Genomic DNA, 14,005 nt, shown 5'->3' with positions numbered 1-14,005 from the left:
AGAGCCAGTCAAGGACAGTAGTGGGAAGTTGTGCTTGGAGTCCGAGGAGATAGGAGAGGTGCTAAATGAATATTTTTCGTCAGTATTCACACAGGAAAAAGATAATGTTGTCGAGGAGAATACTGAGATTCAGGTTACTAAACTAGAAGGGCTTGAGGTTCATAAGGAGGAGGCGTTAGCAATTCTGAAAAGTGTTAAAAATAGTTAAGTCCCCTGGGCCGGATGGGATTTATCCTCGGATTCTCTGGGAAGCTAGGGAGGAGATTGCTGAGCCTTTGGCTTTGATCGTTAAGTCATCTTTGTCTACAGGAATAGTGCCAGAAGACTGGAGGGTAGCAAATATTGTCCCCTTGTTCAAGAAGGGAAGTAGAGACAACCCCGGTAACTATAGACCAGTGAGCCTTACTTCTGTTGTGGGCAAAGTCTTGGAAAGGTTTATAAGAGATAGGATGTATAATCATCTGGAAAGGAATAATTTGATTAGAGATAGTCAACACGGTTTTGTGAAGGGTAGGTCGTGCCTCACAAACCTTATTGAGTTCTTTGAGAAGGTGACCAAACAGGTGGATGAGGGTAAAGCAGTTGATGTGGTGTATATGGATTTCAGTAAAGTGTTTGATAAGGTTCCCCACGGTAGGCTACTGCAGAAAATATAGAGGCATGGGATTCAGGGTGATTTAGCAGTTTGGATCAGAAATTGGCTAGCTGGAAGAAGACACAGGGTGGTGGTTGATGGGAAATGTTCAGACTGGAGTCCAGTTACTAGTGGTGTACCACAAGGATCTGTTTTGGGGCCACTGCTGTTTGTCATTTTTCTAAAAGACCTGGAGGAGGGGGTAGAAGGATGGTTGAGTAAATTTGCAGATGACACGAAAGTCGGAGTTGTGGACAGTGCGGACGGATGTTACAAGTTACAGAGGGACATAGATAAGCTGCAGCGCTGGGCTGAGAGGTGGCAAATGGAGTTTAATGCAGAAAAGTGTGAGGTGATTCATTTTGGAAGAAATAACAGGAAGACAGAGTACTGGGCTAATGGTAAGATTCTTGGCAGTGTGGATGAGCAGAGAGATCTCAGTGTCCATGTACATAGAGCCCTGAAAGTTGCCATCCAGGTTGAGAGGGTTGTTAAGAAGGGTTGTGGTGTGTTAGCTTTTATTGGTAGAGGGATTGAGTTTCGGAGCCATGAGGTCATGTTGCAGCTGTACAAAACTGTGGTGCGGCCGCATTTGAAGTATTGCGTGCAATTCTGGTCGCCACATTATAGGAAGGATGTGGAAGCATTGGAAAGGGTGCAGAGGAGATTTACCAGAATGTTGCCTGGTATGGAGGGAAGATCTTATGAGGAAAGGGTGAGGGACTTGAGGCTGTTTTCGGTAGAGAGAAGAAGGTTAAGAGGTGACTTAATTGAGGCATACAAGATGATCAGAGGGTTGGATAGGGTGGACAGTGAGAGCCTTTTTCCTCAGATGGTGATGTCCAGCACGAGGGGACATAGCTTTAAATTGAGGGGAGATAGATATAGGACAGATGTCAGAGGTAAGTTCTTTACTCAGAGTAGTAAGGGCATGGAATGCCCTGCCTGAAACAGTAGTGGACTTGCCAACACTAAGGGCATTCAAATGGTCATTGGATAGACATATGGATGATAAGGGAATAGTGTAGATGGGCTTTAGAGTGGTTTCACAGGTCGGCGCAACATCGAGGGCCGAAGGGCCTGTACTGCGCTGTAATGTTCTATGTTCTTGTGGGGCATTCTACAATGAGAGGTCATAATCTTAGAATAAGAGGTAGAAAATTTAAAACAGATTTGAGGAAGAAATACTTTTCCCAAAGAGTTGTGAATCTGTGGAATTCGCTCCCCCAGAGTGCGGTGGATGCTGAAACAGTGAGCAAATTTAAGAAGCGGTTAGACAGATTCTTAATTTGTAATGGGTTGAAGGGTTATGGAGAACGAGCAGGACGGCGGAGTTGTGGATAGGATGGGATCAGCCATGATCACATTGAGGGTGTTTAGGCTGGGGAGGCTAAATTGCCTACTTCTAGGGAGGAGCTGTTCTGTCTGATTTTACAATCCAGCTCTTGGTCTGTAACATTGTAGGTTGAGACAATTCACACCTCTTTAACCTGTGATTATCCCTCTTTCCAGTCACACCGTCTGGACCTGTAAAGATTTAACGACCTGCAAAGACTCGCATTCAAAGTAACATCGTGTATCATTGACTTTATATGTGTTTATGGAACCCACCTCTTCATTCACCTGATGAAGGAGCTGCGCTCCGAAAGCTAGTGATTCGAAACAAGCCTGTTGGACTTTAATGTGGTGTTGTAAGACTTCTTACTGTGCTCACCCCAGTCCAACGCCAGAAACTCCACATCATTGTAGGTAGCATAAGGAACATATCAGCCATGATAGAATGGCGAAGCAGACTCAACCGGCCGAATGACCTAATTCTGCTCCTATGTTTTATGAAATTATGAACTCCAATTTCTGGGACCATTAACTCTTTATTCAATTTCTTATCTGTTTTTATTTAATACTCCTCTCCAGATGTTTTATCTCTTACACCCTCAAAGCCTTGTCTCCCTTGTTAATATTTTCCCTTTACACTGAATTTACAATATGAAACGTGGCCATTCAGCCCAACTGGTCTGGACTGACATTAATGCTCAACGAGGCTTACACCCACCCTCCTTATCCAACCCTATTCTTACTAGTTTTAAGCTTAGACTTTCCCCACCTCTTCTCTCCACATTAATTCAAAGCATCTCCCATTATTTTAACCATCCTCCAGAGGATGACATTAGTGTCATTTTGGTTCATGCAATCTTACCAGTCTTTTCTTCCAGATCTCACTGCAATGGCTAAGAACACGAGTCCCCCCTCTTCTCCATTCCTTCCCGCATCAACCCTGCAGTCACACACTGATCTTCCTAATCTTCCTCTCCCTAGCCTTTCCAATGATTACCAAGCGTAAGAATTATTTCTCATTCCAGTGCCTGCTTAAATTAAACACCCTCTGCAACACCTCAAATATATTTTTACCTCTTGGTCGTTGCTTCCAACATGGACCCTGGCATCTCTCTCTTCATTTCCACATGTTTTCCACTCTGACACCAGAAAGAAAACTCACCCTGTGGGTACACAGAGTATTGAACCCTCCAACACATTTCTATACCTGCTCAAGGAATGTGGGAGTCCAAAAATATATTGACCAGTAATTTATAATATTTTCATACATGTTTATTTTGAGCAAAAGTCTGCAAATTTACCCAGCCAGCTGTTATTAGAGTGCTCTTATATTAGCTTTGAAGAGTGCTCTTATATCATGGGCGTCATTCTCCGACCCCCCGCCGGGTTGGAGAATCGCCGGGGGCTGCCGTGAATCCCGCCCCTGCCGGTTGCCGAAGTCTCCGGTACCGGATATTCGGCGGGGGCGGGAATCGGGCCATGCTGGTTGGCGGGCCCTCCCGCTGGATTCTCCGGTCCGGATGGGCCGAAGTCCCGCCGATAAATTGCCTGTCCCGCCGGCGTGGATTAAACCACCTTTTGAACGGCGGGACAAGGCGGCGTGAGCGGGCTCCGGGGTCCTGGGGGGGGCGCGGGGCGATCTGGCCCCGTGGGGGGCCCCCACGGTGGCCTGGCCCGCGATCAGGGCCCACCGAACCGCGGGCGGGCCTGTGCCGTGGGGGCACTCTTTCCCTTCCGCCTTCGCCACGGTATCCACCATGGCGGAGGCGGAAGAGACTCCCTCCACTGCACATGCGTGGGAAACTGTCAGCGGCCGCTGACCCTCCCTCGCATGCGCCGCCCGGAGATGTCATTTCCACGCCAGCTGGCGGGGCAACAAAGGCCTTTTCCAACAGCTGGCGGGGCGGAAATTCCTCCGGCGTCGGCCTAGCCCCTCAATGTTGGGGCTCGGCCCCCAAAGATGCGGAGCATTCCGCACCTTTGGGCCGGCGCGATGCCCGTCTGATTGGCGCCGTTTTGGGCGCCAGTCGGCGGACATCGCGCCGTTTCGGGAGAATTTCGCCCCATGTCTTTGCCTTTTACAATGGAGGCAGCATTTAAATTTTACCTTAATCGTCCGAGCTTCCTGTGCAGCTTTATTCGCTGTTGCCTCATCTGTTTCCACAACCTGCTTCACAATTTCCACCTCCAGCGTCTCATCGGCAATGATCTTCAGTAGTTCTTCTGTCTCCCGATCTTGCTCCATTAACAATGGCTTGAGCTCAGTCAGCTCCTGCTGCATGATTGCAATCTGATTGAAAACAACAACGGAAAATCAGACACCGGGACAGCACAAGCTGTGCATCAGATCAAACACCATCGACATCCCAGAGAGAGTAATCAAACCATCCTGCCAGCCCCGTTTTCTGGTGCGACGCACCCCTGCCGGCAGCAGGATCCTCCATTTCAGCAACTGGTCTATAGGGTTTCCCATGGTGGCCAACCCACGCCATCGGGAAACCTGTGGGCGTGGGTGCGCTGCCGGTGAGGCAGAGGATCCCGCTGACGGAGAATCCTGCTGAGGATCTCTATAGCAAAAACAAACTACTGGAAATGCTGGAAATCTGAAATAAAAACAGAAAATGCTGGAAATACCCAGACAGCATTTGTAGAGAGAGTTAATGTTTCAGGTCATGATCTTTCATTTGATGGCAGGTAACAACTTGAAATGTTGCGGTGGGGGGTGGGGGTTCTTGTGGAGGTGATGTGGGTCTTGTCCACTGGCTAAAGAGCCAGTCAGCCCCTGAGCCGCTTCGTTTAGGGAAGACCCGTTGCATCCTGTGCCACCCAGGCACTTGACAAGCCAAAACATGGCCATTACCCGGGATCAAGGACCCTAGGAGCGGATGCCTTGCCCACTGCGAGCTGTCAGCCAATCAGAGGCAGGCAGCTTTTTGGTGCTCAGCAACACCATCAGTGCGGTGCTGGTGACTGCCGATATTACACCCATCTGAGATCTCGGAGGGATCCAGGCACAGATGAATGATGGCGGAAAGGAGGTCACAGGATGGGGTTTGGCAAGAAGGGCATGGCTGTGGCTCTCAGCAGGTCACTCCTTTTCCTGATGCCTTGCCCCTCGATCAGGTACTGAGATCCTTTGAAGGCAAGTCCGCAAGAATACATCATGTTACCATCTTGGCAATGCCATTGAAGAAAATTGTAAATATACCAGTGATGGGGACATAAGGTCCTTTTAGTGGCCTTTAATTGCCCACTTTACGGGCCTCAAGTTGGTGGGGCAGGAAGGCTGCCCAAGAGCCTCCCCACCATGGATGTGATTGGGTTGGAAGGTGTTGGGGCCCACACTCACCACCCTCCAACCTGATTCAATGCCCCCCATCACCAAACCTGCCAAAGGGAAGCTCACAATGCTCTGCCCATTAACACTGTCTTTATCTCCACAGATCCTGCTTGACCTTCTGAATATTTCCAGCATTTTATGTTTACATTTCTCTAAAGGCTGGAAGTTAGGTTATTGTCCAGGTGGTGAAGGTGAAAACTCACTCCATTGCACTTTCATTTCTTGTACAAAATTGAGGCAGGATCTTCACTTAACACATCCATAAAACTGGAGAAGTAGGGACAGATCCATTCATCCACCAATGGGGGAGTAGGGGCTGATCCATTCATCCACCAATGGGGGAGTAGGGGCTGATCCATTAATCCACCAATAGGGGAGTAGGGGCTGATCCATTCATCCACCAATAGGGGATTGGAGCTGATACATTCATCCACCAATAGGGGATTGAGGCTGATCCATTCATCCACCAATAGGGAAGTAAGGGTTGATTCATTCATGCACCAATGGGGAGATGGGGCTGATCCATTATTCCACCAATAGGGGAATTCACAGAATCATAGAACCCCTACAGTGAAGAAGGAGGCCATTCGGCCCATTTAGTCTGCCCCAGCCCTGGGAAAGAGCCCCCTGCCTAGGCCCACGCATCCACCCTATCCCTGTAATCCGTTAATTCCAACCAACCTTTTTGAACACTAAGGGGCAATTTAGCATGGCCAATACACCTAACCTGCACATCTTTGGACTGTGGGAGGAAACCAGAGCATCCGGAGGAAACCCAGGCAGACGTGGGGAGAAAGTGCAAACTCCACACAGTCACCCAAAGCCGGAGTTGAACCTGGGTCCCTGAAGCTGTGAGGCAGCAGTGCTAACCACTGTGCCATTGTATCACCCCCGAGTTGGGACTGATTCATTCATCCACAAATGGGGGAGTAGGGGCTGATCCATTCATCCACCATTCTCAGTGTTTCACAGTCTGAACAAAGCATTTTACAACAAGTTGCAATTCAATATTTTTAGTAATTAGCAATATTAAAAATTCTCTGCACTGTTTATACCAGAGCAGCCTGAAGTACGAAACAACTTGTATTAAAATAGCATCTCTCACCGGACATTAAAAAAACAAAGTACAACACCGAAATATAAGGAGATATTGGGCTGGATTTTCATCGTCAAGGCAGGTAGTGAGTTGGGACATTTCCCAGATTCGGAAAAAGTGCCTCATTGTAAGGCCCACCACCCCCAGATACAGATCAGGGGCAGCCACAGGTACTACTGAGTGCCGAACTGGACTGGGTAAAAGGTCCATCACATTTTCTTTTTTTTTACCTGGGTAAGCGAGGCACTGATACAGCCCGATTTGCTATATTTAGTTTAGTTTTAGAGGGTTTCCCTTATCAGGTGGTGGTAGTGGGGTGGTGGGGGTGGGGGGTTCATCTTCTCCTTGTTGGTGGGGTTTCTACAGTGTCGGCGGGGCCTGTGCGGTGCCTTTGATTTGGCTGGAGATGAGAGACGTCTGTTGTGTGGTTGGTCTTGGTGTGGTGTAAGAATCCTTGGTTTACTGGCTCCTGTATATGAGAGTATACACTGCCAAGCACATGTTTTGTACGCAGGTGGTATCCTGTAGTTCCCCTTCACATGGGGTACCTCGTCACTGCCTGGAGGCCTTGGGAAGCTGAGTTAATAATGATAATTTTTATTAGTGTCACAAGTAGGCTTACATTAACACTGCAATGAAGTTACTGTAAAAATCCCCTATTTGCCACACTTCGGCGCCTGTTCGGGTACACTGAGGGAGAATTCAGAATGTCCAATTCACTTATAAGCACATCTTTCAGAGTGAGGTTTGAAATGAGTAGCTTTGTCTTGTGGAGGGGGACGTGCACCACGTGGGCCATGTGCTTTATTCTGGTATCCAGTTATTCCGAGATCCCCTGCTCTTTTTGATATCTTTTATCCTGCATTGAATATTGTGACGCATTGCAAATCGAGTAGATCCTGGGAGCAGGGTCTCCCAGATTTCAATGGTCACGCTGAGCTGCAGCGAGCTGCTTTTCCGGTGCCAGCCTCCCCGAACAGGCGCCCGAATGTGGCGACTAGGAGTTTTTCACAGTAACTTTATTTGAAGCCTACTTGTGACAATAAGCGATTTTCATTTCATTCATGGCCGGAGAATCGCGCCTCACCTTCTCCCGCCAGAGGTGAATTGCAACTGGTTTACGATCCTTCTGGGAGCGCAAACCGGTAAGCAATTCAGTATTCCTTGCCATGCAAATTTGTGCATGGTGTGGAATACGAGGGACTCTCAAGGGAATCCCGCTATCGGCCCGCCATTTTGAGCGGGCATCCTGATAGCAAGGTCCCGCAGTCAGCCTTTCGCCCACACCGCAAATCAGGCCTGAAACCGCCCCCTGCATCGCAGCTCCCCAGCCTTGGATTGCCTAGATGTCCCCATCCCTAAATACAGGGGTGACCCGACCCGTTTCCCCCCCCCCCCCCTCGGACTCCTGTAATAAAACAACCCCCACAGGGACCCCTGTAATAAGTGGACCCCCCCCCCCCCACCCCCACAGGGACCCTTGTAATAGGTGGACCAACCACAGGGACCCCTATAATAGGGGGACCCCCCAAGGACGCCCTAACCAAATGGATCCTCCACAGGAACCCCTGTAATAGGGGGAACCCCAGGGACGCCCTAACCAAATTAATCCTCCACAGGAACCCCTGTAATAGGGGGACCCACCACAGGGACCCCTATAATAAGGGGACCCCCCTGGGACGCCCTAACCAAATGGATCCCCCACAGGAACCCCTGTAATAGAAGGTCCCCCCTGCCTAAAGGGACCCCCCCCATCCCACACAGAACCCTCCACCCCAGAAAAGAAACCCCTGTCTGAAAGCTAGAGAGCTGTCCAGAGTCAGTGAGAAGAATTACAGCTGTGGCACTTGAAGCTCCCTTCATTGTTCAGTGGCCTAAGTGGTGAAAATCCATTGACCACATTAAAGAGAGCTGAGGTGCGTTCCAAGCACTATGCCCATTCCAATTACTCAAGCATATGATTGCACTTCACTCAGTACACATTTGGGTTTCCCCACTTAAGAGTAAAGATACGTGAAGGGACGTGAACGAATCAAAGCTACAAATAGAACATAGAACATAGAACATAGAACAATACAGCGCAGTACAGGCCCTTCGGCCCACGATGTTGCACCGAAACAAAAGCCATCTAACCTACACTATGCCATTATCATCCATATGTTTATCCAATAAACTTTTAAATGCCCTCAATGTTGGCGAGTTCACTACTGTAGCAGGTAGGGCATTCCACGGCCTCACTACTCTTTGCGTAAAGAACCTACCTCTGACCTCTGTCCTATATCTATTACCCCTCAGTTTAAAGTTATGTCCCCTCGTGCCAGCCATATCCATCCGCGGGAGAAGGCTCTCACTGTCCACCCTATCCAACCCCCTGATCATTTTGTATGCCTCTATTAAGTCTCCTCTTAACCTTCTTCTCTCCAACGAAAACAACCTCAAGTCCATCAGCCTTTCCTCATAAGATTTTCCCTCCATACCAGGCAACATCCTGGTAAATCTCCTCTGCACCCGCTCCAAAGCCTCCACGTCCTTCCTATAATGCGGTGACCAGAACTGTACGCAGTACTCCAAATGCGGCCGTACCAGAGTTCTGTACAGCTGCAACATGACCTCCCGAATCCGGAACTCAATCCCTCTACCAATAAAGGCCAACACTCCATAGGCCTTCTTCACAACCCTATCAACCTGGGTGGCAACTTTCAGGGATCTATGTACATGGACACCTAGATCCCTCTGCTCATCCACACTTTCAAGAACTTTACCATTAGCCAAATATTCCGCATTCCTGTTATTCCTTCCAAAGTGAATCACCTCACACTTCTCTACATTAAACTCCATTTGCCACCTCTCAGCCCAGCTCTGCAGCTTATCTATATCCCTGCTACATCCTTCCACACTATCGACAACACCACTGACTTTAGTATCGTCTGCAAATTTACTCACCCACCCTTCTGCGCCTTCCTCTAGGTCATTGATAAAAATGACAAACAGCAACGGCCCCAGAACAGATCCTTGTGGTACTCCACTTGTGACTGTACTCCATTCTGCACATTTCCCATCAACCACCACCCTCTGTCTTCTTTCAGCTAGCCAATTTCTGATCCACATCTCTAAATCACCCTCAATCCCCAGCCTCCGTATTTTTTGCAATAGCCTACCGTGGGGAACCTTATCAAACGCTTTGCTGAAATCCATATACACCACATCAACTGCTCTACTCTCGTCTACCTGTTCAGTCACCTTCTCAAAGAACTCAATAAGGTTTGTGAGGCATGACCTATCCCTGATCATATTATTCCTATGGTTTGTAGAAGCGATCAATCACAGACCACTACGAGAAAACTATGAATGGTTTGCAGCTAATGGATCTATGGGAACCAGACTCGGGTCATAGCTGCTCTCCTTCCAGGAATGGACACATGGAGCTGCAAGCTGGGTGTTACAGCTATACTTCTCTCACTGCCCGTCTGGCCTGATCTCCACTTTCCAGACAGGGGTCTCTTTTCGGGGAAAGGGTCCCTTTAGGTGGGGGTCCCTGTGGGGAGTTCTCCTATTACAGGGATCCCTAGAGGGTCTCCCTATTACAGGGATTCCTGTGGAGGGTTCCCTCTTACAGGGGTCCCTGGGAGGGGGCGTGGTGGGTTGCCTGGTAGAGGGGTGAGCAGGCAATGCATTGTGGGGCAGAGAGTGGCTCTCGGTTGGGTTTGGATGTTCCCGACCAACTTGGCCCTGGAGTGGTGACTGGAGACTGAAGGAGGGCCGGAGAATAGGGTGCCGGGCCTGCTAATTGAATGCACATGGGTCATTAAGATCCATTTGCATTCATTACATCCCCCCGCAAGTGTGCGATTGTCGGCCTCGTTTCTGTTGCCAGCGGGGAGGTTGGAACTTTGCAATCGGATCGGCGCCATCAGGTCGGTGCCCGGCATCAATCCCAATTTTGCCCCGATGCCCAATTCTCCGTTCCATCAGGGACCGTGATCTGGGTGTCCCGGGACGGAGAATCTCGCCCATGGTGTTTGAAAAGGCAGGAGTACAGCAATAGCATGGTCAGATATCGTCAGATATTTATGTGCTGCAGTCAGTCAAAACCCTTGCAAAGCCACCTCTCCAAACATCAGCGTCATTGTGCAATCCATCCATAGCTCTGCGTACTCCTCTTTTACTTTTAATGTCAGCTTTTTTGATGAATTGTTAATGGAAACGTCTCAAGTGAACCACCTCCCACTGCCTCTTGCGAAAGGCCCAGTTTTGGTCTGAAACCTTGAAGTTTATTTGTGATGATCAATATCATCTCATTCTTCCCCTGCATTTTAGAATTCAACTCATTCAAATGGCTGGAAATGTCTGCGCGATATGCAAGCTTAGCTCACCAGTCATCATCAGATAGTAACTCTTTATGAGGCAGTTCATGTATTGTTGAAAACACTTGTCAGTTCTCTCCAGGGCTCATGAACATGGGAGAGAACCTTCCCCCGTGATAACCGTCACACCCGGTGTCACAAAATATTTCCTCACCAGTCACATGACTCGGCAGTTCCTTACAAAATAAAATATTCCCCTGAATAGAGTCCCCATCAACATGCCAAATGTTGTCCGCTTATAGCAGTAGACTCCTCAATCTGCAAAGCAAACTTCCATCGAGTCACTAGCTTCTCTTGCAGCACCTCTTCGATACCAGCTAAAATGTCAATTCGCCATTTCACTGTATTATCAGAGAATGGAACTGATGAGTTTGTTTACATCCAGGTACAATTAAGGTTTCGGCTGGCCCCTTGATATTTCTCTGACACCCAAACACACCCCATCAGACATTGGATCTGTTTCATGCTTTGTTCTTTAAAGCACTTGAAGTACTGACTGTCTTTGTTCACAATAGATGGGTGTTTTGTCTGCAAATGGCATTTTAACTTGTTTGGTACTATCGCTGTGTTTGCCAACTTCTTTCTGCAGGTGAGACATTCAGGAAAGGGATCTCCAAAGGCCAGGTAGCTCTCATTGTGCTGTCACTGAACATTCCTTGCTTTTTTCCCCTTGCGGTTCAGACGTTTCATCATCAATTGAATGAGTGGGGAAATTGTCTCTTTTAACAACAAACTTATCCATTTCTTCTTAGAATGGGGGAATAAAAATATATCCGGCAAAGAAATGCGGATATGCGTCTGCCTGTCTTGTTTTTCTGTCAGTAAAAAAGAAGGGTCAATCAAGGCATTCAAGGGAGAGTTTGATGATTATTTGAATAGAAAGCATGAGCAGGGAGTACAGGGAAAAGTCAGGAGAATGGCACTTTGACTGACCCACAATGCCTGTTTGGAAAGCCGGTTCTGACACGATGGGCCAAATGGCCTCCTTCTGCGCAGGAACCATTCTGTGATTGAAATGTTCAACTTACCTTCTCTGCAGGTGCAGCCTGACCTCTGACTGTTTTAAGTAGTGATATTTAAGAGAATTTCCTCAGGCTTCCAGGTTGTTGGACGGTAGGTTCGGAGCCCAAGTTAAAACAAAACCCATGTGGCAAGGGGGGGACAGACGGATGCAATATTTGTTGTGGGAGCTGAATTGGTGATTGCAGGAGCTCAATGTTATTATGAGCTGCTCCCTTTAAGTTGAATGCTGGGAGGGGGTGCGAAATGCAGGAAGCAGCTGAATTGAGATTACTTTTGAAGAGTTGAAAGTCCAACTGTAGCAGTGGCCCCGAGCCTGAAGCCTGATCTTCACTGAGAGGCAGTGTACTGGCCTCTGCTCAGCTGCTCCAGCACGTTCTCACTCCCACTGTCAGCCACCGCAAGACCCAGATTTGGTCTCCTCTCTCTCTCCTCCCCGGTGAATGAATCCTTTCCTCGCCAGTATAGGGAGCTGAAACCATGAGTTCCACTCAACCAGCCTCTGATCTTTATGCCCATCAAGGAGGTCCACACTTAGCTCCCCCACCCGCCGGCCTTCGACTTAAAGGCAGCAACTCGTAGTAACACTGCCTCTCAATCTTTCCCGCAGTAGGCCTTGGCAAACAGGTTGAAAACAACTGCCTTATCTTATCGATGGGTGTCTTTTTATAAAAAAGTATTTTCATTCCAAAGGTAGCAAAACAGAGAACAAGTACAATTCATATAAACCAACAGAACAATCAAATGTAGTGCAAAGTTTGTCATATTCCGTTTTAACAAAGCCAGCAGTAATACCCCCAAAAAGAACCCCCCCCACCCAAGTCTCCCCTGAAGACTCTCCCCTCCCCCCCCCGCCCCCCACTCCTCTCTGCCGCTGGCCACAAACAGGTCCTTAAAGATGTGTGGTAAACCACTGTTGCACCTATATTAGATGATGTAAGGTAGGACCTGTACTACAGGTAGTCCCTGCCTGCTGGCTCCGCCCAGTAGGCGGAGTATAAATATGCGTGTCCTCCATTCAGCAGCCATTTTACCTGCTGCTGTGGAAGGCCACACATCTTAGAGCAATAAAGGCTCTGTTGTATCCAACTCTAGTCTTTGTTCAATTGATCGTGTCTCAAGATGGTGATGAACTGCTCCCACCTGGAGCGGAACCCTTCCTCTAACCCTCTGGTGGCATATTTAATTTTTTTCCAGTCTTAGAAATTTTGCCGAGTCTGCCAGTGTGTCTGAGGCCCTAGGTGGTGCTGCTCCATCCAATTCTCCATCTAAACAGAATTCGATGCCCCCTTCCCCTCAAGAAGCACCAGCAGGTCCGACACCCCAGTGGACATAAGACCAAAGACCACAAGTTATAGGAGCAGAATTAGGCCACTCGGCCCATCAAGTCTGCTCCGCCATTCAATCATGGCTGATCTTTTTCTCATCCTCATTTTTCTCCATAACCCCATATCGCCTTATTAATCTCTGTCATGGCTCCATCCTAACCCCTAAGGTTTCAGAGATGGTCTCAAAGAACAAGGTCCAGATCTCAACCAATTTTGGGCAGGACCAGAACATATGGGAGTGGTTCACCAGCCAATGAGCCCTGTGGTAAAATAGCATGTGTAAAACATGCTTGAAAAACAGCTAATCATAAGTGCTAGGAGGGTATGTGAGCATTTGGTATGGATGTGGCGCATGGGCTGGCATGAAGTGGCATGGATAGGCCATGTGGGTAAGTAGAGTCAGTCAGGTCGGGAATGCAAGGTGCAGGCTCGCTGCCCTCACCCTTCTCCTACCCTAGTGAAAATTGAGGGTGTTGGGAACGGGGATGGGAAATCTGGAATCAGGTTCCACCTGCTATTTTTAAAGATGTCCGTGAAAATTAGACTCATTAGATCAGGTGGTAAAAAACTTTGTCAAGGAGATAGGTTTTAAAGAGTGTCTTATAGGAGGAAAGCAAGGTAGAGAGGCCGAGAAGTTTAGGGAGAGAATTGCAGAGCTAGGGGCCCAGGCACCTGAAATCACAACCATCATTGGCGCAGTAATTATAATTGGAAATGCAGAAGAGGCCAGAACCGGAGCAATGCAGATAATGCAGATATCACAGAGGATTGTGGGATTGGAGGAGATTACAGAGATAGGGAGGGGCCAAGGCCATAGTGAGATTCGAAAACTAGGGTGAAAATGGTAAAATTGAGGCATAGCTTAAGCTGAAGTCAGTGTAGGTCAGT

At 48.3% G+C, this 14,005-nt stretch overlaps 1 protein-coding gene across 1 annotated transcript in view; it reads right to left on the bottom strand.

Annotated features, from left to right (window-relative positions):
- Positions 1-14,005, bottom strand: part of LOC140388180 (dynein axonemal heavy chain 3-like) — a 1,528,048-nt gene that overhangs the window by 397,181 nt on the left and 1,116,862 nt on the right. Inside the window, exon 54 of the mRNA XM_072471941.1 lies at positions 4,077-4,259. Within this exon, the coding sequence (XP_072328042.1) occupies positions 4,077-4,259 (183 nt within the window). The remainder of the gene's footprint in view (positions 1-4,076; positions 4,260-14,005) is intronic.

The sequence above is a fragment of the Scyliorhinus torazame genome, chromosome 13, assembly GCF_047496885.1.
Source record: "Scyliorhinus torazame isolate Kashiwa2021f chromosome 13, sScyTor2.1, whole genome shotgun sequence".
NCBI lineage: Eukaryota > Metazoa > Chordata > Chondrichthyes > Carcharhiniformes > Scyliorhinidae > Scyliorhinus > Scyliorhinus torazame.
Note: the sequence above shows the minus strand (reverse complement) of the source record. Positions and strands in the feature narration are given on the sequence as shown.